Genomic DNA, 25,336 nt, shown 5'->3' with positions numbered 1-25,336 from the left:
TAGACTTTCTGTCAAGGTGGTTAGGTTTTGGGCTTCGCGAGTTACAACTCCCTGGTACGTCGTACCAGTTTGGTATGGAGAAGTCGGTCGCTTAGAGGTTCACTTTCGTTTGCCTCTAGTGCACTCTCCTAGTCCCTTGCTCGCCTATCCCACTGGGTCTAGAGGCAGAAAAAAAAAAGAACTATTATGGGCTCAAGGGACCACTCCAGTTTCCAGATCCTTTTCCTAGTCGTATCTTGTTTTATTTAGCTCATAATAACCAGTACGTTGTTTTAAAAGACAAGAGAGAGGTTATCATGTAAAGTAATCCTGTTTTATTAAGCTCATAATAACCAGTACGTTGTTCTAATAGACAAGAGAGAGGTTATCATGTAAAGTAGTGGTCTTATAAGGTTATTTTGTAGCTAAATTGTTTTTGAATAGTTTAGTCTTGTTTTATTTAGCTAATAATAACCTGTACGTTGTTCTAATAGACAAGAGGTAGGTTATCATTTGTAAAGTAGTGGTCTTATAAGGTTATTTTGTAGCTAAATTGTTTTTGAATAGTTTAGTCTTGTTTTATTTAGCTTAATAATAACCTGTACGTTGTTCTGATAGACAAGAGGGAGGTTATCATTTGTAAAGTAGTGGTCTTATAAGGTTATCTTATAGCTAAATTGTTTTTGAATAGTTTCAGTTTTTCTACTCCTGCGCCCCGTGACCTTGTTAGGTGCGGGTGTAGACCAGTTACGGGGACGGTATACTCAGGACCAGGCTTTGGCTAGTGTTAGGTTTTGTGTTTCGCGAGTTACAACTCCCTGGTACGTCGTACCAGTTTGGTATGGAGAAGTCGGTCGCTATTGGCTCACTTTCGTTTGCCGTGCACTTGCACTCATCCCTTGCTCGCCTATCCCACTGGGTCTAGAGGCAGAAAAAAAGAACTATTATGGGCTCAAGGGACCACTCCAGTTTCCAGATCCTTTTCCTAGTCGTATCTTGTTTTATTTAGCTCATAATAACCAGTACGTTGTTTTAAAAGACAAGAGAGAGGTTATCATGTAAAGTAATCCTGTTTTATTAAGCTCATAATAACCAGTACGTTGTTCTAATAGACAAGAGAGAGGTTATCATGTAAAGTAGTGGTCTTATAAGGTTATTTTGTAGCTAAATTGTTTTTGAATAGTTTAGTCTTGTTTTATTTAGCTAATAATAACCTGTACGTTGTTCTAATAGACAAGAGGTAGGTTATCATTTGTAAAGTAGTGGTCTTATAAGGTTATTTTGTAGCTAAATTGTTTTTGAATAGTTTAGTCTTGTTTTATTTAGCTTAATAATAACCTGTACGTTGTTCTGATAGACAAGAGGGAGGTTATCATTTGTAAAGTAGTGGTCTTATAAGGTTATTTTGTAGCTAAATTGTTTTTGAATAGTTTAGAATGATTGATTAATTGATTGATTGATTGGTGTCAATTGTACGGATAGACTCTTCAGTAATGTAACTCTGGGTCATAAGACGTTTCGGCCGTAGTACAAACCCGCGTATTAGTATACACACGTCCCCCCCCCCATCCCATGAGGGAGGCGTCGGTGAAGACCGTGACGTGTGGCAGCCTGCTGCCCACGGGGACCCCGCTGGTGAGGACACCAGGCCCTCCCCAGAGGACGAGGTCCCCCAGTACTGACATGGGAACCTTCAGCCGCTTCCACATGTCTCTCACCGGGTCCATTTCCATACTGGAAAAAACCACCTCTGTATCCTCCTCATGAAGAGGAGGCCAAGAGGGACCACAGCAGCAGGCGCATCACGGACAGCGCCGTAACCATCCTAGGATGGAACCTCCCGAGCGCGCCGAGAACCAACCACTCGCCGCCGCTCTGAGAGGGATGCCCATATAGACCTTGAGCTTAGAAAAAGCCCAAGTACTCCACCCGTTGACTGGGAAGAGGAGTACCCTACTTCCAGTCTACAGCCAAACCCAGGCTGGTGAGACACCACCTGCCTGGTATGAGACCTGGCACTCTACCCTGACCGGCCAAGGACCAGAACGTCGTCCAGGGTAGAATACAATTCATAACCCCCGATGACGCAGAGGCCCCAGCGCGGTCTCCATGCACTTGGTGAAGATTCGGGGAGCCAGAGAGTAGCCGAACGGCAGCCTCTGGTACCCGTACGCTAAGCCCTGCAAAGGAAGCGTAGGTAAGCCCTACGATGGAAGATCGGGATGCGAATACGCATCCTACAGGTCAATGGAGGTGAACCAGTCCCCCACCTGACAGCGTCTAACAGGTGGGAGATGGTCAACATTCTGAACCTTCAGGTCCAGTATGGGTCTGACCCCCCCCCCCCCCCCCCCCCCCCCCCGATTTCTCGGGCACCAGAGAATACCGGGAGGAAATGCCACGGAACGCATCCTCCTTTGGGACCACGACGATGGCTTGCTTCGCTAACAGAGATTGGATCTCGTCGGCCAGAGCTGTCACTGCTGCTGACCCTGACAACAGGGTCTGTACAAAACCTGAAAACGGAGGGTGGGGTTGTGCAAACTCCAACACAAGCCCCCGCCTCAGCGTTCTCTCCATCCACCTCGACATACGGCACTGCTGTAGCCATATGTGATGATAATCCCAAGCGCACCGCCGCCATTTGCCGCTGGTTCGCCGGGAACCGTAGATAGGCGGCCCGGTCCCACCCGCTGTGCGTTGTCAACCCTGGACTCGCCAACCGCGTGAGCAGGGCGTCTCGTGGAGCTGGGATATCGCACCCTGACACTACCAACGAGGCAATCGCACCCAAGGGGGGACCCCGACAGAAAGGGCCGCTTTGATACGGGGGAAGCTGACATCACACTGGGTGACAAAAGCTCCCCCACAGAACACCTCCCCGGCATGGATTGCTGAGGAAACATGGCCGCTGGTCGAGGGCCTCGCCACAGCCGCTGGCGAGGCCGCACCCTCACCTCTGGCTGCGCGGTGTGAGGCGGTGTAGGGCCTAGGTCAAATACCCCTGCGCTCCCGCGGAAAGACCAAAAGTCCCTCTGCGGAGAGGGGAGCCCTGAGGAGGAAAAACCTTCTCTCCTCCTCCAGGGGAGACTGTTCCAACCAAGATGTCTGTGAACAAACGTTGACAGCATCCTAGCCCTCCCTGCGGTTATAGCTTGCGGCTAGGTTTTTATTATTTATTCAGAGTTTTTATTTGCCACATGGAATCAATATAATCAGAGTTTCTTCATACACAATCATAAATATCATACCATGGACAAAAGGAGCAGGAAGAAGAATAAATCTTATAGTTACCTGCCCCTTATTCCTAAACTAAACAAGTATTTACTTAATGGTTGGCGTACAACCTAATTTACACAAAATAATAATTTATACCATTATACAAGAAACACACAATCCACAGTTAAACAAGAAAAACATTTATAATAATAATAATAATAATAATAATAATAATAATAATAATAATAATAATAATAATAATAATAATAATAATAATAATAATAATAATAATAATAATAATAATAAAGAATAAAAATAAGAAAAAAAAGAAAAGACCTCACTATTCAGATCATATTTGACTTTCATACTGACTAAATTTTTTTTTTTATAATTCTTTTTTAATTGATAAACACTATTACATCCCTTAAGCTCGCTATGGAGAGAATTCCACAACTTTACACCAATAACTGAAGGACCCATCTGTTTAAGTGCGGTATGTGCAAACTGATGTTTAAAATTGTATTTTCTCCTACTAAACTCACTTTCTAAATGAAAAAGATTTTGTAGTTTTTCTGGCAATGTATTATTTCTTATAAACATAATTAACATTGTTTGAAACTTAACCATGTCTTCAAGTTTACTTATTCTAGATTTAATTCTCCGGTCAAAAGCTAAATAACCTCAGAACCTCGCGCAATGTTTTGACGTCGGCTGGCCCTAAGGCCCCACCACCGACATCATTTTTGACATAAAAAACAGCAATTTGAACAATGTTGCCAGTCACTGCTAATTTTATACCGCAGCGGTATATGCTTTAACAGCCCACCAGCCACCTGCCGGGCCGACTCGCCTCACGGCGTCGGCCGGGCAGGACACCGTTCCACCATGTCAGAGGCAAAGGACTGATGCCACCTGCTTCACAAGCACGGAACACCAGTGGTGGCTGCAGACCAAAGTCTACTACTAGTAAAGCACTGCCTCACTAGTAGGCATGCAGCAACCTCCACTGTGGTGTGCACCCATGAAGTGGTAAATGAATAAATGAACGAAAACTCCACTAACACACTGCAGAATGGGCTAGCTCATACACACAATTGTTAAGGGGATGCAGACCAGAGAAAAACACCAGTCACGCACACAATTAATAGATTCACAAAAAGCACACCAGCCCTGAGCCTCAGCCTATCCACCCATGTAAATGGTAAACAAACCCCTGCTAAACCCCCAACATTAGACACCGATTGACCGTCAGCATGAATGGTTAAGAGGAGGGAAGACCTTTTAGTAAAGACATCCCTCGGCGGGGAACAAGGAACGGCGTCCTAGCATTGTAGCATTAGCATTAGCCGCGCGCTCTAGGATAGCTGGGAAAACACCCAAAACAGAGTCATGACGACCATGTTTTCCGAAATATCCTGCCCCTCGCGCCAACACATCACTCAGCTGTCTCACGGGACAACGAGCAGTATCACTCATGCTAGTATCAATGCCTGTTAGCGCAGGCCCTACCCGTGCGTTACGTAGCTCGACTGCTAACCGCCGTGCGATGTCCCTCGATCCGCTGTCACGAGATGAGGAACCCCAGGACAGGCCCGATGCGCTGTTAGGATGTGCCGAGAAGATTCCAGGGGCTGGTGAACCTCCGGTGAAAACACAACATTGTGTAATTTCTCCCTGCGTTTCATAACAGCTAGTTCACGGAGTGCACTGCAACGTCCGTGTTGGAAACAAAAAAGAGGAAGGTAGTGTGTGACCATGTCCGGCGTCATATAAAAGGACGTGGGGCGTGGCCTGGTCAGGTACATGTGAGTGCAATTGTTTGTTCGTGAGCACAGTAGGTGCTAGGAGATAAGATATATCTCATAATGGCAAAGAGCGAGACGCGATTGGCCAGTATGATCATATAACTTTCACTTTCCTTGCATCCACACACTGTCAGCTGTACGCATGTGGATTGTACAGGTTCCTTGGTAAGAAGCATGGGGACCAGCATACCATTCATCATCTGCCAACCACAATTGATTGGTGAGGGCAGTTGTCGATGTGTCACTAGTGACTGTTTCCAAACCTTCGTTTGGTAGTGGGCCCTCTTGAGGTGCATTGACAATGCATCTTCTGTTGGTGGTAATGTATCAACATTGGCTTTAAGTTTTCGAAAGAGAGCGCAGCAAACTTCTTGTATCGAGTTGCTGGTTGATTTAAGGTCATAGAGCTTACATATGAACTGTTCTGCCAAGGATAGGGAAGTGGTACTTGGTACTTCATCCACACCAAAGTTGTGGAGAAGATGCAGGTACTGCTGGAACACTTTCCATGCTGTTCTTTTTCCAATTCCGGTGAACTGGCTCGTAGTATCACATCCAGTGATGGCATGAAATGCCAACAGACCATCGAGCATCTCATTTGGTAGTGTGATTTGATGGACTTTGATGTAGTGTGGTTTCTTAGCTGTTCCTGCTTTCATCCAAACTTCTTGGCTTAGTTGGTTTGCAAATACAAGTAGTAGCAGCAACACATCTGTGTCTCTGCACTGAATGATGAGCCTCTGAAACCCTTTCATTGTTGCATCAGCTGCATGTACAGATGAAGCGTTTAGTTTTCCTGGGCGCTTTGCCGCGACGTGAGCACGGTTATATCACGTCGGAAATGAATTAGGAACCCAGGCTGCTGTTCTATTTTATGCCGCCAGGAGGCGCAAAGTCATTAGACGGACGCTACAACGTCCTACACAGTATACTGTATAACGATCTGTATGTAAATGTATATATATTAATTCATTTTGCGCGAATCCACACTTCATTTCCCAGACCCACTTTGTTTTAACCAGTTAAAACCTGTCGATTGCTAGTGGAGGTTCATATAAGGGATATATAATGGATATTTTCTGTCTAGTACCGTGGTCTAGTGCTTAATGCCCATTCCTTTCAAGCCGACGCCCGGGGTTTGGATCCCAGCGGGTATTTTTTTATTTATTAAATGAAATTGCCCGCAACGATGTGCATAATACAATAGTAATAATATATAATAAGAATCCAACCAATAGAGCGACATTGTGCAATAAACAAGTAAACAAAGTATGGCATATTTTACAGTAGGGCACTTTGAAACAACCAATCACGTTGCGCGATAGCACGAGCGATGCATAGTCAGGAAGTAATGTTAGAGCTGAGTTCACTCATTCCGAACGGCGAAATGTAAAATGCTACCCAAGATTGTTGCATTTCGTTATAAAAACTATGCGGTGATAAACAAAACGAATCGCAGTATGCAAAACGTGCGGTTCGAGGATCACAGTTGGAGATGCAATCATGCAACGTCCAACTTCGTTCGACACTTGAACTAAGAAGGTGCACAAAGATCGGTAAGTGAATGAACGAATGAATGAAAACTTTATTTAACAGATTGCAGAATGGGTACAATACAGTACAGCTCAATATACACAATTGTTAAGGGGATGCAGACCAGAGAAAGACTTTCGTCTTGTTTACATCAGGGTCCCCCATAGTAACTTGGCTTGCTACTGTACAGTAGCTACAGTTAAATCAATGAGCCATCGACAGTGTGCTAACGTTATCATATACTCTCTTTTTTAGACTCTTTTTGTATCACAAACAGTACTGTATTTGTAAATCTGGTATGTCATAAATGTATAGATGTAGCAGTACTGTATCTGTATGTCATGTTATGATGAATTGAAAATGGGGGACCCTGATGTAAACAAGACGAAAGTCTTTCTCTGGTCTGCATCCCTTTAACAATTGTGTTTATTGAGCTGTACTGTATTGTACCCATTCTGCAATCTGTTAATTTTTTTCAATCAATCAATCAATCAATCATTACATCCAAGATACACGGCTGCTGTAGTCTTGTCTTATAAAATACATAAACAATCAGCAATGTCTCGCTTGATGAATGGCCAGCAGTAGCCTAATTAATATTAATAAAAGTATTATCATTTTAATAATTGCGAAACGTGTTTAGTCCCTTGTTTGAGCCGAATCTGGGTTGAACATGATTTGTGGAACTCCCTCTGGTGTTGTGGTCGTGGTATTCACTGACCTTTGGGAAGTATTTCGACATGTACATGGGTATCTTAGTGGTGTAGTGTACAGTATCTTGTAGACCAGGCCCATTGCAAGTTGCTGTACTCTGTCGTCTACTCTAAGCCATCCTAGGTAGTCAAAGTGGGCAGGGGTGAGGTGGGTTCTAGGAGTAAGGTCAAGCAGTAGTCTGACCAGTTTGTTTTGTGATGTTTGTAATTTAGTTTTTAGCGCTTTTGAGGTGCTTTGGTACCATGAGGTGCAAGCATAGTCGTAATACCCTTGAATGAGTGCTCCTGCCAGAGTCTTCAGGGTATTCTTGTTTACCAGAGAGGAGATCCGGTACAAGAATCTTGTTCGTTGGTTGACTTTTTTTTATTACATTGGTTGCCATTTTGTCACAGGAAAGATTTGCCTCTAGGATGGAACCCAGGTAGGTAATTTCATCTTTCCTTGTGACAATATTGTCACCCACTGTAACAGAGAAGCCGTTGGCCTTGCTGAGTTTGTTATTTGATCCAAGAGTGTGTATTGAGCCGTACTGTATTGTACCCATTCTGCAATCTGTTAATAACGTTTTCATTCATTCATTCAGGAGCAAAGGTCAATGACCAAACACACCCAGACTACATACCTGTATTCCCTTCAACATCACAGTCTACACCATCTACGTCAACAAACATCAGTCGCCATGAGCGGCGTGAAAAAAGGAGAGTGATGCAGCCAAGGAGGATGGTGACCAACAGAGAACCAAGGTCGAGTCAAGCTCCTTGACCGCTTCATCTGTGGACAGCAACGACACCAAATGCAAGATGATGACAGGTGTTACCTGGCCAGTGCTTCAGCACTTGTTTTCTTTCTTGCACACAGAGAAGACAAGGAGCACCATAATCTCACCCATAGATCAGCTATTTATCACCCTTGTCAAACTGCGTCATGACATGTCCTTTGACCTCATCTCCCACATCAGAGGTGTGTCAAAGGCAACAGTCAGTGATGTGCCCAACGGATCATTTCAGTGAGTGAGCGATTCGATACACGCTCACGGCAATGAACCGATTCACTGATTCGACTCACGGTTCAGTGGCGCTTCCGGATCCCGCTGCGAATCAAAAACTATAAAAAAATTTGGCAGATGTTATACATACAATTATACATACAATTGTTAAGGGGATGCAAACCAGAGAAAGACTTTCATCTTGTTTACATCAGGATCCCCCTGTTTACATCAGTAATCATCGGTAACATTTAGAATTGATTTCAAGGTCCTCCTCCTTATATACAAAGTATAAACATTGCGATCATCTACTATTGAAGGTTCCGAGTCACAGTCTAAAGAAAATCAGTGATGCAGCCTTTGCTAACTAACTATGCACCAAAGTTATGGAACACACTATGGACATTAGGGAAGCTAGATCTCTTAATATTTTCAGAAATAAGCTAAAAACGTACCTCTTCACCATAGCCTTCTAATACACCCCGCTGTTGATTGTACTGTAGCACTATTTTACTCTGGCCATTCTATTGCATAATTTTACTATCTATTCTACTATTCTATTATTGCACTGTATTATTGGTGTGCAAACCAGTCAACTTACAAAAAAGAGCCTTCAACAAGATAAATGCGACAACATTGCAAAATATTTCACTATAATATTTCAAAGTGAAGTAAAAAATATTATAATAATTATTTGATCATGTTAAATAAGTGTGACTGACTGAGTCCACATTACAGTTCTACTTTTGTTTTGATGTGAAAAGTGATGCTGCATAAGAGGACTGCATTTAGCACTGACTGAGAAAGTACATATTACAGTTCTACTTTGCATTGCATGTAATTTAGAATACAGGCAAATAAAAGTAATTTAGTTTAAAGTACAATCTTGGCTGTCTTTTTCTCTCAACGCTTCAATAGGTAGATGACTAAATGTAAATGTAATATCAAATTTTAACAGATTGCAGAATGGGTACAGTACAGTCCAGCTCAATACATACAATTGTTAAGGGGGCGCAGACCTGAGAAATACTTTTGTCTTGTTTACATCAGGGTCCCCCAACAATTAGCATTTCAATGGTGTGTTGCCACACCAATGGGGGGTTGCCAATCCAATGTCACACCTACTGTACACCTAAGTGAGAGAAGCTCTCTCATTTCATGGAAGAGTAGAAGACAACCAACAGTTGCACTTTCTACCTGCGAGGCAGGATACATGGCCTTAGCATCAGCCATACAGGAGTGTATGTATTTGCAACAGCTACTCAAGGGTATTGATGGATGTCAGTATGCACAAACCAAGGTTTATGATGATAACCAAGGAGCTATTGCACTAGCCAGGAATCCTGTAAACAGGCAAAGATGTAAACATATTTATATAAAATATCACTTCATAAGAGAAACTGTGAATAGTGGGAGGATATGTTTGGAATATTGTCCTACTGACAACATGATTGCTGATGTGATGACAAAACCAGCCACTAAGCTACAACTGAAGAAGTTTGCTCAGTATTTGTTTGGCACTTAGTTAGAGTGAAAGAAAAGCATGGATGTGCCAATATGTTTTTTTTGTTGTTGTTGTTTATTTTGTATTGAAGGCCAAAGAGGGAGAATATATATATATATATATTTTTGTTTTGTACCACAATAAGCTAAGTTCGAGTGGGGGTGTTAAATATATTATTATTATTATGTGCGCCCTTGCTCATTTGTGTTCTACAGAGGGCGATGTAGTAAATCCAGTATGTGACGTCACTGACGTTTCCTTTCCATTCCTGTTCCGGTCTATTATTTGTGAATGATTGTTGTTGATATATAGCGGCACCGCAAGGAGAAGAAGAAGAAGGTTGACATGGGCAAAGTGTTCATCAACATCTCCATCGGCCTGTGCATCTTCAGCCTCGTCTGGTTCTTCTATGCCCTCTACATGCGCTCTGCCCTAGCTAAACAGGTGGTGACAATCCACCCCTCACCTCCTGTGCTTGACGCCAACAGCACCATGTTTGGGAAAATGTATGCCGCAATTCATATCTTACAAGAGATGCATTGATGTATGTGCAGGCTATTCTGCCTCCGTCTGATCAGTATGTAAAAATCACAAAGTTGGGGATATGGATGGGAATATAATTCACTGATTAAAAGAAAAACCAAAAAAAGAAGCTAAACTCATTCTGTCTCTAGTATTATTTGTTCACGCCAACTGTTTTGGAGATGAGGGTGGAAGTAATTTGGCAGTCTGACATTAATTGAAAACTGTATTAACAGATTGCAGAATGGGTACAATACAGTACAGCTCAATACACACAATTGTTAAGGGGATGAATGAATGAATGAATGAAAACTTTATTAACAGATACTGGGTACAGTACAGTACAGCTCCATCTATACATTTATGACATACCAGATTTGCAATTACAGTACTGTTTGTGATACAAAAAGAGTCCAGAAAGAAAAGAGTATATACATTAGGCATGGAAACTACATTGGATTGGGTAGGTGGGGGGGGACTGTACATTGGAGGTGGGGGGGGGGGGGGGGGGGGGGGTTGGTTAGGAGTGGGGGGGGGGGGGTATGAGTGGGGGGGGGGGGTTGGGTAGGAGGGGGGACACTGTACAACTGTACAAACAACACTGTACATTGCAGACCAGAGAAAGACTTTCGTCTTGTTTACATCAGGGTCCCCCCCCTTATCTGTCACCATAGTACATCTGTGATCCTCGAACCGCACGTTTTGCATACTGCGATTCGTTTTTTGTTTATCACCGCATAGTTTTTATAACGAAACGCAACAATCTTGGGTAGCATTTTACATTTCGCCGTTCGGAATGAGTGAACTCAGCTGTAACATTACTTCCTGACTGTGCATCGCTCGTGCTATCGCGCAACGTGATTGGTTGTTTCAAAGTGCCCTACTGTAAAATATGCCCTACTTTGTTTACTTGTTTATTGCACAATGTCGCTCTATTGGTTGGATTCTTATTATATATTATTACTATTGTATTATGCACATCGTTGCGGGCAATTTCATTTTATAAATAAAAAAATACCCGCTGGGATCCAAACCCCGGGCGTCGGCTTAAAAGGAATGGTCATTAACCACTAGACCACGGTACTAGACAGAAAATATCCATTATATATCCCTTATATGAACCTCCACTAGCAATCGACAGGTTTTAACTGGTTAAAACAAAGTGGGTCTGGGAAATGAAGTGTGGATTCGCGCAAAATGAATTAATATATATACATTTAATAACGTTAATTTTTAATCGTTGGGCATGGGGGGAGGTATCAAGTCTTTTCAAGTCAAGTGAAGTTGCTGAATTGACACGTTTAACTTATTCATTCTTTAATTCAGCAACATTCATTCATGCAGTCTGTAGACATACTGTAGGACGTTGTAGCATCCTATGAATGAAGTCACCAGCTGTGCGGAGCTCCTCCAATGGAGTGAGAGACGAGACAGACTATTTTCAAGTTTAATGTACATTAGATCTCTTGTTTTCGAGACTATTCTATTGGCTTGCCTTAGAGTAAGTAGCCTGTTGTACATAGACTGCAGGGATGGGTGACCTTTCACCCCTATGATCTTCCATGCGGTCTGCATCAGACGGACCAGTTTGGACTTTAATTGTACAGACAGGTTACCAAACCAAGCTGTAATACCATATCTGATGAGAATTATGCTTGCTGAGAGGTTTAAAATGAAGGATCTGGGAAAATTAAAACATTTTCTAGGGATTGATTGATTGGAAACTTTATTAACAGATTGCAGAATGGGTACAATACAGTACAGCTCAATACACACAATTGTTAAGGGGATGCAGACCAGAGAAAGACTTTCGTCTTGTTTACATCAGGGTCCCCCATTTTCAATTCATCAGGACATATATGACATACATGACATACAGATAGTCAGTACTGCTACATCTATACATTTATGACATACCAGATTTGCAAAATACAGTACTGTTTGTGATACGAAAAGAGTCCAGAAAAGAGAGTATACATTTGACATATTATTATTGTATTGTGATATGTTTTGTTTCATGTTGAAAATAAAATAAAAATATTTGATCAAAATATCGATATCGGTGCATCCCTAATTATTGCTGATGTGATTATGCTTCTTGCCACTGCACAAATGGCCTTCTGTACAAAAAGAGTCTAAAAAAGAGAGTATATGATAACGTTAGCACACTGGCTCATTGATTTAACTGTAGAGTAGCAAGCCAAGTTACTATGGGGGACCCTGATGTAAACAAGACGAAACGTTATTATGCACATCGTTGCGGGCAATTTCATTTGATAAATAATAAAAAAAAAAATACATATATTAAACCGGCTAGGATTCGAACCCCGGGCGTCAGCTTGAAAGGAATAACCTAAACCACTAGACCACGGTACCAGACAAAATATATCCATTATAAATAGAGCCCACCTACTGTAGCACCTCCACTGCTAATTCGACAGGTCTTAACGGTTTAATTATTTTATTTCAGCAACATTGCGTACACAAACCTATTGTTACCAAGAAGCATTACACTAACGCTTTCTTTTGATGAAATGAATGGAAAAGAGAGCCGTACTGTACGTCGGCCATCTAATGAAGTTAGATTTGACACGTTGTTTACTTGTTTATTGCACAATGTCGCTCTATTGGTTGGATTCTTATTATATATTATTACTATTGTATTATGCACACGTTTAACTTATTCATTCTTTAATTCAGCAACATTCATTCATGCAGTCTGTAGACATACTGTAGGACGTTGTAGCATCCTATGAATGAAGTCACCAGCTGTGCGGAGCTCCTCCAATGAATGAACAAAAAGCCGGCGCGTCGGGCAGTTGTCACCAGCTGTATGAGAGCGCCCCCGCTGGTCATTGTTAACATTAACCATGCCAAGCGACGTGATAACAGCAGGCAAACAGCTGCTCCTGGACTTTTCCCAGCTGTATCTGTAGTAGTATGCGTGTATCCGCTTCTTCATGTGTAGCTTGTAGGGGAGATACATCAATCCCAGCTGCTGACGTGACCTTTTCAGGATCATCAAACCCTCCACTGATAACAATTTCCTCATCATAAAGCTGCACATTATTCTCAAGCTCAGTTGATAGGAAATGGGTAAGGTTTGCTTTGTTTTCATCCATTTCAATGAAGCTATTCCAGTTAGCAGGTATAGCTTTACATCTCTACTCACAATTGTGCAAACCTTTCGCTGAGTAGTGCTGCGTTTTGTTCTTGTTCCACTCTTGATGGAGTTTTGTTGGTACCGATCAAACACCATATCCACTCTGGTGACGTTCCCATGTAGATTAGATGCCACTCTCTGTGTGAATACATCTGCATATAAGGTTGATGCATTTTGAGGTTTTCCCATGGGCTCTTACTAAGGCCATTCCATCAATGATGGTGCATGTTCTCATAACAGATGGACTGAGCTCTGTTTCCTTTGCACCAGCTTGTAGTATGGTGGCTAAGTCAGCTTTGTTTGTAGGCCTGAGCACTGAATCTGTTGTGGCAAGTGACAGGGGGACTGCACACAGTTCTTTTTGGAGAAGCTCATCCATGTTGACCTCTCTCCCACTCTCCATGGATACAATGATGTGGCGTAAAAATATCCCTGTCAGGCTTCACACACTTGGATCTGAGTTGTTCAAGCTTGGTATCTGTGCTGTATATGCTTGAGAATGTTTTCGGTTTTCTCTTGGTGAGACTGGCGTGGAAGTCTGTGTTCGTTGTGCCCAGTCGGTTTTTCACCAAATCAGTGATTGTTTTTTTGCCAGACTCTGCAGCATGTGTAAGGTCATTCAGTATCTCTTCTGAGGCAACATCACCAGTTGTCAGGGACACTAAATCATACATATGCTCTTGTTGGAAGACATTGTATCTCTGGAACTGATCAACAAGTTGAATGACATTGTGATTATCCCTCTTGATTCTTGATTGAAGGCAGTCTTTGTGCGTCTCCTCATCATCGTCGTCATCATGTGTTAGTCCAAACAGGGATCTGGTATCCTCTGCCAAGGATGCATGTTCATTGTAGGTGATGGACCAACGGTTTCTTGCTGGATCATTTCTAGTGATGCCTATCAATCCTCCAGCAACCCATGTGGTAGGCTATGATATTGTTTTGACATTGGTTGATTTTTTCTAATCAATAGTTAAAGGCCAACTTGCAGGTTAAACCCTACTCTGCAATTATGGGTAGTTTACATCATTGGTATCTAATTTAAAAAAAAAATCATTTGACGCCCGAAAATGCCACTCAGAAAGGGTTAAAAAGGTCCACGCACGAATAACATGCACGGAGCGAATCAAAAAGCTTATCAGACGCTTTATTTTGTACATTATCTAACGTTAACACGAACCTAAACTAACGTTACAACTAACCTAAAGTTAGTTTAGGTTCGTGTTAATGTTAGATAATGTACAAAATAAACGTTTTCCGCTGCTATAAACGTCGCACTTTTATTTTGACAACCCCAGAAAGGAAGTCATTATATATGCTTTACCATCCTGATCTGTGTTAGCTCCGGTTAGCTCAGAGCGTCCGGTATAACAATACCAGCCATTGGATTACTGTTTTCTAAATTGGGGAGGCTTTTAATCGTCAAGGTAAGAGGATTTCAAGTCATGGTATCCATAAACTTCAATCGGTTCGGATCCTTTGAATGAATGAGAATGTCAACAATCACGACGACACGTTGAAATCACTCGCTGCGCTCAGAGAGGAGTGGTTGGGCAAAAAATTGTTCAGAGTATATTTGCTTATAAAACGTAATTGTCTAATTCAATTATTTTTTATTTCTCCATGTGGTGAATACACAGGTCACAACATGTTTACATGAACGTTTTGGAGTTGTATTTGGAGTGTATTCTGCAATCTGTTAATAAACTTTTCAATCAATCAATCAAACTATACACTGTAAGGGAACTTCAGGCTCCGGCCCCGCCTCACTTCCAGTGATGAAGCTAAGCTATGCTAACAGAGCGACTGTTCCCTAAGCTAAATGCACGCACAGAGACAAAAAAGGTATGTATCTTCTTGTCTAACTCCAGGGAAGATGTTAAATAAGCTAATTTCCCAAAATGTTCTGTTTTTGAATAAATCTCCATTATGCTTCAATTACTGTGTGTTTATTGTATAGCAATAAGGTTGGGTGAATTGGGTCATTGTATAAACACATTACCAGTGATGGGCAAGCTACTTGGAAAATGTAGCAAGCTACACTACAAATTACTCTCGATTAAATATAGCTCAACTACAATGGAAGCTATCCCCAGATAAATGTAGCAAGCTACACTACAAGAACATGGCAAAAATAGCTAGCTACATCGGCACTACTTTTTTTTTTTTTTTTTTTTTTTTACTTCATGATCAAGTTTCCATCAAACAAATAGACAGGCAAAATAAATGCTCAGTTTGATTGTTTATTATAAAACTGAAACAAGCCCTCGTCTGGCTTTTTGTGTCATCCTTTTAACATGAACTTGTATTATGTACAAAATCCAGGAAGGCAAGTTTAGCTGGGTGCAGCCTCTACAAAAGAAAAGAAAGAGACCATTTGGTTTGATCAGTTTTTATAGTATAGTTTGTTGATTACTTTTGATGCAGTAATAGTCTTTTTCTTTTCTATTCTATCTTTATGTATTATTTATCCCTAAACTCTGCATCTTCTGGCTGCCTGATACCCTCTCCTAGCTGAAACCTGCCCACTTTATCAACCAAAAACACACTTCTTCAATATCTGAATTTTAACTAATAATAACTGTCTTACTGCATTTTACTATTATGCTACCATGTCTATACTACCACCAACTATGCTAATATGTCTATACTACTACAGTACAGTATGTACTCAAGAGTATAACACTCAAGCTTGACACTGCTAGACAAACAATACTACTTATCCTTGGCTGCTAGATGTACCACTCCTGCTGACTTGTTGTACACAATTTGTAAGTTGCTTTGAATGAAAGCGTCAGCTAAATGACCAAATGTATTTAAATATGTAACTCACAAAACATTCCATGGCCCCAAAATCATGTGACCCACAGGTTGAGAACCACTGCTCTAGGTGATATTTTCCCTCTTAGTGTATGTACTATTTATGGTAGTTTGTTTTTTCTTTTCTCCACCCCCATAATATTGTTCATTTTCTGCCTACAGTGAAACATGTTAGTTAAATCTGTTGACAAAAAGTGCACTGACTTGTGTGCTGTTTGGGAACAGTTGACAATGTTTATGTAAAGCTTTTCATCAGCTTACCTGAATATATATGTTCTCAAGTTAGTGCTGGACGTGTGGGATGTTGAGAGAAGCTTCGTTTTTGGCGGACACAATAAACACATATGTTGTTGTCATTGACATCATCTTCATCAATGCCATCAGCCCTGGAAACATCGAATCCTTCTGCTATTTCGCACGGACTAACGGGTTCATTCATTCATTCATGGTCTGTGTTTAGATTTTTTTTACTTCCTGGTTTGCCGAGCTGGAGTGGCATGTCCCGCCCTATCCTGCCTCTGATTGGCCTACCCGTAATGTTTTGGCCTAATCGTGAGACGTCATACTCATATCTAAACAAACCAACCAATCATAGTGGGTTTTCTCCAATAGCATCCAGCTGCAGGACAGAAGAACACGACACTCTCAGGACCGAAGACACTCTTTTTTTTTTGTGTCTGTTTCTCCGGATATGTAGCGTGTAGCGTTTTGCTGACGCTACGGCACTACTTGATTCGAAACCTAGCTGCGCTACAGAGATCGCTACTTGATTCAAAAGTAGCGCCGCTACCATCACGCTACTGAAAAATGTAGTTAAGCTATGTAGCGTCGCTACTTGTAGCTAGCTACTGCCCATCACTGCACATTACATCACTTGACGTCGTGTGTTATACAAATTAGATCACGCCTATGGGGGTCTAACGACCCTCGGCTGCGCCTCGGGCCTAACAACCACCCATTGGCGTGATCTAATTTGTATAACACACTCCGTAGTGTGATGTAATGCTTAATTCCAAATCAGCAGCTTATATTCTTTCAAGACATCAATAGACGTCAATAGTATAGATTTCAAGTTACCACATATTGGACCATGCTGTGATTTGCATCCTCATTGTTTGGGTTTTTTGTAATGGTGTAGACATAAATCAATAATTCATTGTGTCCTGAAACATTCAGTGACATAAATAAACACACAGTGTGTATTTGTGTGCATGCATGTGTGTGTGTGTGTGTGTGTGTGTGTGTGTGTGTGTGTGTGTGCGCACGTGCGTGTGTGTGTGTGCGCACGTGCGTGTCTGTGCAAGTGTGTGCATGTGCGTGCACAGATGAATGGAAGTGGATACGGACAATTAGCTTAAACCTCTGGGAGAGGTGTTTTTGGCCAACCGCTAGGCTAGCTGGTCCATATTATTATTTTATGAATTTTTGCTCAGTTTTTGATTTTACACAATTGATTGATGATTTTACCAGAATTAAAAAATATGTCAATCTGGGGTGCTACCTTTAGGAATCAGTGACCATTTTGTCACATACTGCACAAGAAAGATCTGCCACAGCCAGATAGGCAAACACAGCACGGTTAGGATCAGGTCAATGAAAAAGTACAACCTGCAGTCTGAAGACTGGAGTCAGGTTACAGAGTGTGACAAAGCTCAGGAAGCTTGGATAATTTTTCTATCGGTTTTAGACAAAGTATGCCCCATCAGGCTTGTCAGAGTCAAACAACGTTCCAAACCCTGGATTGATTCAGACATCTTAGAACAAATTCGGTTAAGAGAATTTTGGCAACATTTAGAAAATGCGCATGTGTATCGACACATGCGAAATAGAGTAACCAGCCTGGTAAAAAAGGCCAAAACAGAATACTACAAAACAAAATTCCAAGAAGTGAAAAACTCCCCCAAAGAACTTTGGCAAACTCTAAAATATCTGGGGGCTCCCATTAGAAACAATTGTTCAGCTTCTTCAAAGATTGGGTTGGATATTGATAATGAAATTTGCTTTGACAGTGCAAGGGTGGCCCAAAAATTCAATGATTTTTTCACTACAGTGGCATCAACACTTGTGAAGAAGTTACCCGAACCCACTGGACAGTTTGGTAGTAGTCATGTATTTAATTATTATTCAGATAAGGTTGCACAGGATTCCTTCAAATTACAACCAGTGGACATGGCTCTGGTAGAAAAAACGATCAATACCCTAGGCAAGGACAAAGCTACTGGAATAGACGGCTTACCAGTGAGGTTTATCAAAGACGGAGCAAACCAGATTAGTGAACCTCTAACACATATCATCAACCTATCACTGAAACAGGGTATCGTACCTGATGACTTAAAATGTGCCAGAGTGGTTCCACTACACAAAAAAGGAGATAGGACAAACGAGGGAAACTATCGTCCAGTTTCTATTCTCAGCATCATCTCCAAAGTTCTTGAGAAGGTCATATTTAATCAAATATCAGATTTTCTTAAACAGACAGATCTCCTTTATCAATTCCAGTCTGGCTTTCGCCCCCCCGGGTATTCTACGGATGCTTGCCTGATTGATCTCACTGACCATATTCGAACCCAGATGGACTGTGGCAAACAAACTGGCATGGTTCTGATTGACCTGCAGAAAGCGTTTGATACTGTTGACCATCAGATTCTGCTTGAGAAGCTCAAAGCCTGTGGGATGGACGATGGGTTGGTGAGATGGTTCAGGTTGTACTTGACTGGGAGGACCCAGGTTGTGAACATAAATGGTGTCGCATCTTCATATAATGAAATAACATGTGGGGTGCCGCAAGGCAGCATCCTTGCTCCATTGCTCTTTTCACTATATGTTAATGACATGGTGTCTGCAGTATCCTGCAGACTCCTATTGTATGCTGACGACTCAGCACTTCTGGTGTCTGGAGACAACACGGCAGAAATACAAGCCGGTCTCAGTAGGGAGCTGGAAAGCCTTCACAAATGGTTAGTTGGCAACAGATTATCAATTCACCTTGGAAAAACTGAGTCAATTCTATTCAGCTCAAAACATAAATTAAAGGAATGCTCCCGACTTGAGATCAGCTGTAATGGCTTCAGTGTCGAGTCTAGAGACTGTGTTAAATACCTAGGTGCAGACCTCGACCAAACACTCTCAGGGAAAACAATGGCCCTGAAGGTGATCAAAAAAGTTAACACAAGGGTGAAATTTCTGCACAGAAAAAAGAGGTTCTTATCACTGGAAACTATGAAATTGCTTGCCAACTGCATGATCCTCAGCCAATATGAGTATGCATGTACGTACTGGTATAGTGGTGTTACAGTGGAAAGTAAACACAGGCTACAAACCAGCCAAAATAAGACCATACGATTGGTCCTAAATCTGCCACCTCTAACCTATATTGAGCCAAGTCACTTCAATGAGGTGGGATGGCTCCCTGTGGAGCAGAGGGTCTCCTTTCTGAAACTGGGACATATGTATAAAATGTTAAATGGATCTGCCCCCAGTTATTTATGCTCTCGCATTGTCCTGCATGGCCAGATCCACGGACGACAGTTACAGTCTGGACAGCTCTCAGTTTATGAGCTTAGAAAGGGTTCCTATTCACAGAATGGCTTTCTGTCTACAGCCTGCCGGCTGTGGAACTCTCTGCCCAGGGCCATCCAACACTCCCCCACTATTGCTGTCTTCAAGAGGGGTTTGAAGCGACATCTGCAACAATAGGTTGCAGTGGGTGCTTGGCCACCACTCTTGAAGAACAGGAACATGATATGCTGTAATGAGGCTCTTTCAGAAAATTGTGTTGTCTATTTTATCTACTTGTTGTATCTATCTTATCTTATTAACTCTTTCTTTGTGATTTATTGTATTCTTCTTGGGACCATATTGGAAACAAGTCGACAGACTTTCACATGTTATCCTTGTACCCCTTGTTTTTATACTTTTGTATGAATTGTATGTACTAAATAAAAATCAAATCAAATCAAATTAGCTTCTATTAATTTGTGCTAAGCTAGGCTAGCTTGTAGCTAGATAGTTGGAAATTGGTATCTTTTTCTATGACTCTGAAGAAGACAGTAAGCTAATTTCCCATAATGTTCGCGTCTTCCTTTAACCCAAGTATTTATCTTAAATGAAAACCAGTTTAGACAGAAGGTGACACAAAAAGAAGGGACAATAGAAAATGGAAAGTAGATAAACTCCTCCTATTCCAGTGTGGATGTGTGTGTGTGTGTGTGTGTGTGTGTGTGTGTGTGTGTGTGTGTGTGTGTGTGTGTGTGTGTGTGTGTGTGTGTGTGTGTGTGTGTGTGTGTGTGTGTGTGTGTGTGTGTGTGTGTGTGTGTGTGTGTGTTGTGAGTAGGGCTGAAGGCTGGAGGAGGATTCCACAAACACAGTGTATGTGTGTGTATGCATGTGTGTATGCATAGGTGTGCGTGTGTGTGTGGGTGTGTGTGTGTGTGTGTGCGTGTGTGTGTGTGTGTGTGTGAGAGAGAGAGAGAGAGAGAGAAAGGGCAAAACAGATAGAGAAAGAGAGAGGGAGAGAGACAAAAGGAGAGAGACAGAAAAAGACAGAGTGAGAGAGAGGTGGAGAGAGAGAAGACAGACAGAGGGAGAGAGAGAAGACAGACAAACTATTAGTGTTACTATTTTAACTATTTCCCCACCCCAGAGAAACTCTGCCAGGTGTCAACAGAGCAGACCTCTAGTGAACAGCAGATGCTAGTCGGGAGTTGGGCCTACAGTACAAAATTGTTGAGGAAATAATGGTCCTTATGCTAGAAATTTCTTCGAAACTCCACTTACGAACTTCTCGGGCCGATTTTGACATGATCGAATGATTTCTTTTAGAAGATTCATTCGTAGCTACGAACAGGAATTACGAAGGTGGAAAGGCAGTCGTAAATAGGACAGACTGGTGTGCGCTTGTGTTCTTAGGGGCTTCATTTGGGAGAAATCATTGGTGATTGCGTTTACGTTGATTCTACAGTCATCCTCGGAATGAAATAATTATAATAATAATAAATACAACAATAATTGTATCATTAACAAAATTACGTTTTACATTTATAGTCATGACTCAACGGGGCATCGTGATGTCCGAAAAGAAATAAAGGCACTACACAAACACTGCAAATGACAGTGAATAAATAAATTAATAAATAAATAAGAACTAAACTCAATCGTGGTCCAATGTCTGCAGTTAACTAATGTCCTGCTCTCTGCTGAGTGACGTCATCTATTTTTGTCCTCCTCATGACAGAATGATTTCTGTTAAAAATCTACTAAATGCCCCTTTAAATCTTTGATTGATCCCTGTGGTCTAGGAGAATCTTGTGAACGTAAAGAACTCTCCCACTTAGACCCGTCTTCTCGTCCTGGGATAGAGAGAGGTCCTACCTTCACCAGTTCTTCTAGCTGGCTGTGATTGACACAAGAGTGTCTGGACAGGAACTCTAGCTTCTGAGACAGGATGGCCAAACGCTGGGCACTGAAGGAGAGGACAATATGGGAGAGATGGAGGGGGGGAGTGAGAGATGGAGAGAAAGAAGATAGACAGAGGGAGAGAGAGATGAAAAGAGAGAGATGGAGAGAGAGATGACAAGACAGATGGAGAGAGACAAAAAGGGAGAGAGTGAAGACAAACAGAGGGAGGGAGGGAGGGAGAGAGAGAGAGAGATATATTAGACTGGTATTTCTTTCCCAAAGTATACAGTATTGGGTAGATAGACAGATGGGTTCACAGACGAGTGGATAGGTAGAAAGACAAGTAGAGAGACAGATAGATGGACAGAGAGCGATTGGACAGACAGACAGACAGACAGACAGACAGACAGACAGACAGACAGACAGACAGACAGACAGACAGACAGACAGACAGACAGACAGACAGACAGACAGACAGACAGACAGACAGACAGACAGACAGACAGACAGACAGACAGACAGACAGACAGACAGACAGACAGACAGACAGACAGACAGGTTGAGGTACCTCTCGTGGGGCTGCTCCAGGGTTCTAAAGACCGCCGCTCCCATCACCAAGTAGAGGACCACCAGAAGGAAGATGGCTGACACTGTCTTCCACTTCATCACCGTGGCAACCACCTCAACCAACCAATCGATCAATCAAAACTTTATTTAAAATGATAATTCTATAATGTCACTGATATCCTTCGAAGCCCCTTGTATCTCCAATTTTGTTTTCTTTCTTCATAACTGATAACAGGCATAGTTCATGTGTATAAAATGTTTTGTGACACTATAGACCTGTTCGCTGTTTACAAACATACCGTGTTCGAGCCAATCAGATATACCAACTGAGTCACATGACTAAGTTGCCCCAAACCTGCGCAAGTTGCTGCGCTAAAAGAAGTACGACAGGGCTCTATGGAGAAACCATGACACTCAGCTGACTAAAAGTTGTTTAAAACGAAAACGGCTGGATGTAATTTTGCCAAATCAGCATGGCTGTGAGTGTGAGTCTTTCACATTTTACATATCTAGCTTTGGCATGGGTTGATTGTTTAGATCGCTAACATGGCTAACAAATGCAAATATATGGACTTCTGGTTCCGATCCGCAGCGCATGGCTGGCTGATTTTACGGAGCTCGGCAACCAAACCACATTAACCCTGATTACGTTTAATTTTTTATACGATTTGATTTTCTTGAAGTAAGAATTATGTCTAAACAGAAGCAGAACAAGATGGGAACCCTGAACGACGTGGATAAGGAACTCATCAGGTCGATATTCCATGAGGAAACAGACGCTATCATGGCTAGCCGGCAGGGTAGATGCACTACAGGAGACGTGACCGCCATAGACGCACGATTAGCCATGGCGGAGGGAGGTATGTCCGCGGTCGTGGAGGTAGCTGAGACCAACGTTGCGGGAATATTATACTTGGAGGACAAACTACGTGATTGTGAGATGAAGTCGGCGGACCTGGAGGACCGTGGTAGAAGATGTAATGTTAGAATATACGGGTTACCGGGCGGCTACGTGGCGTAGTGGGCAAGGCACTCGCCACAAAATGCTGGAGACGCTGGGCTCGTCAGTTCGAGCCCAGCGCTCCACATTTGCTTTCAGTTTAGCTGGTCGTCCGTACTAATACACATTGGCCGTATTAGGGGGTGGGAAACTGATGGGTGGGGATCGGGCGTTGTGGACAGCGACTCCTACAGGTCGGTTGGTGCGCCTGCGCAGTAGAATCAGGAAGTGTCGGGGGCAGCGTGAGCCTCCCACGCGTTACTCCTCACCACTGAGAGATCGAGCTGCGCAGGTGAAAAGATGCGACTGCTGTTACCTCAAGTACCGGAGGGGACTTGTGCTATGTATGACTTAGTCCACATTGCAGCCGGCTTGTGGGAGGCAAGAAACAGCGTCCGTGACAGGGGAGGGTTGAATTGGATGATACGAAATTGGGATGGGAGAAAATATAGAAAAATGGGAGAAAAAAGTGGATAAAAAAAAAAGAATATACGGGTTACCGGATGAAAGGGAGGAGGAAGAACCGATAAAATACCTGGAGGAGATGATACCAAAATGGTTTCCGAAACTGGCTCGCCCCGAGATCAAAAGAGCGCATAGGATCTTCAGACCCGCTACCCAGTTGAAGGGCGAGCGTGCAAACCCTCGCACATTCATATTCTGCTGCCTGAGATTCCAGACGAGACAGCATATATTGAGAGAGGCCAGACTGAAACCTCCGGTGGTGAACGGCCGTACCTTGAGATTCGCCGCTGACTTTAGCGATTACACAGCTAAACGTCGCAGAGCATTCGCCGGCGCCATCTAGCACAAGAGAGGGCGGTGGAGGTATATCTACTATTCCCAGCAACGCTGAAGGTGAAGACGGGACGGGGAGAGGTATCATGCAACCGTCTATTCAAGTCACCATCCGAGGCGGAGGACTTCATTCGAAAAAGCAACACAGTCACTCCGACTGAGAGGAACAGACCGGCCACGGTGGAGCATACACCGAGCGACGGGCCGGGGCGGGTACCTGAGGCTGGCTTCACGCGTGGCCTGCTAACATCCTAGCTATCCTAGCTAGCGGCCATGTAGGAGTGGAGCTGGTTCCACACGTGGGCTGCTAGCATACAAGCTAACCAAGCTAACGACTCCACTGCACGTGAGCTAGTAGCACACCGGCTAGCTATCCAGGCCAGCACTATGGTAAACACGTTCGACCGTGGCTTTCTCAATCCAGTAATACGGTAATACTTGACTTCTCTATACGGTACTGTCTCAATCACGAACATGATTACTGACTATTTGAATGTAATTCAGATGCCCTGTACTCTTATCAGTTTTTTCTTTATTCTTTATCTCTTGTCTTTTTTTATCATCTAACACTCGAACTATCCATTGAATGGCGTGAGGTTGTTTTACGTATGTTTGTTGTCTTTATTCGGCTCTAACCGAGCGGGATGAAGATCACAATTTTCACTCAAACAGACTGAATGTGCTTATGATCCGTCCAACCGAGGGGGTTGATCCCCTTTGCAACGAACTGTATGCGGGTGGCAGATCGAGGCTATCCTACCGCTGCGGACAATGCATGCATTTAACTCTCTTTCTTATCACAGCAGAACACAAGACCGTCACCGACGCTGCACTACCTCAACGATGGCAGCACGGTAATGATCGGGGTTTATTTCCACAGTGGTATTATTTCGACATGTGTTAAGAGTACCTCACTTTAATCAAGTTCAGTTCGGACGAACTATGTTTCATGTGCCTTTATCGTCTGCATAATGTTCTATGCACTGAGCTCTATATAGATATAGATTTATTCTCTCTGTTGAGAGATGGGGGGTTCCCCTATTCCTAATTCGTTACAATATACAATTCTGGTTAGAATGGTTAAGTTACGTAATGTGGTTTTGGTTGCTGTGACCCGGTCACAGTGCCAAATGATGTTTGATCGACATCGGACAAGATATTTGAGGGGGGGGAGGGGAGGGGGGGATACAGGGATTTTAGTTTTGTATTTCTTTTGGCTCGCTCTACTGTATGTCTGCTCTCGCCCAACAGGACCTTAGCGTGGGGATGTGTATATGTTGTGGTGCTCTACTTTGGGGGAATCACGTTCAGTCATACTGCAACCTGGTTG

At 42.7% G+C, this 25,336-nt stretch overlaps 1 protein-coding gene across 2 annotated transcripts in view; it reads right to left on the bottom strand.

Moving 5' to 3' along the window:
- Positions 1-25,336, bottom strand: part of kcnk2a (potassium channel, subfamily K, member 2a) — a 216,288-nt gene that overhangs the window by 161,870 nt on the left and 29,082 nt on the right. For both annotated transcript variants that reach the window (XM_084337527.1, XM_084337528.1), the window contains exons 3-4: positions 22,210-22,322; positions 21,615-21,705 (exon numbers count right to left, since the gene is read on the bottom strand). In XM_084337527.1, coding sequence (XP_084193653.1) covers positions 21,615-21,705; positions 22,210-22,322 — 204 coding nt within the window. The remainder of the gene's footprint in view (positions 1-21,614; positions 21,706-22,209; positions 22,323-25,336) is intronic.

Source organism: Notolepis coatsorum (genome assembly GCF_963971535.1).
Source record: "Notolepis coatsorum genome assembly, chromosome: 20".
Taxonomy (NCBI): Eukaryota; Metazoa; Chordata; class Actinopteri; order Aulopiformes; family Paralepididae; genus Notolepis; species Notolepis coatsorum.
The sequence above is the reverse complement of the archived record's forward strand: the minus strand, read 5'-3'. Positions and strand labels throughout refer to the sequence as shown.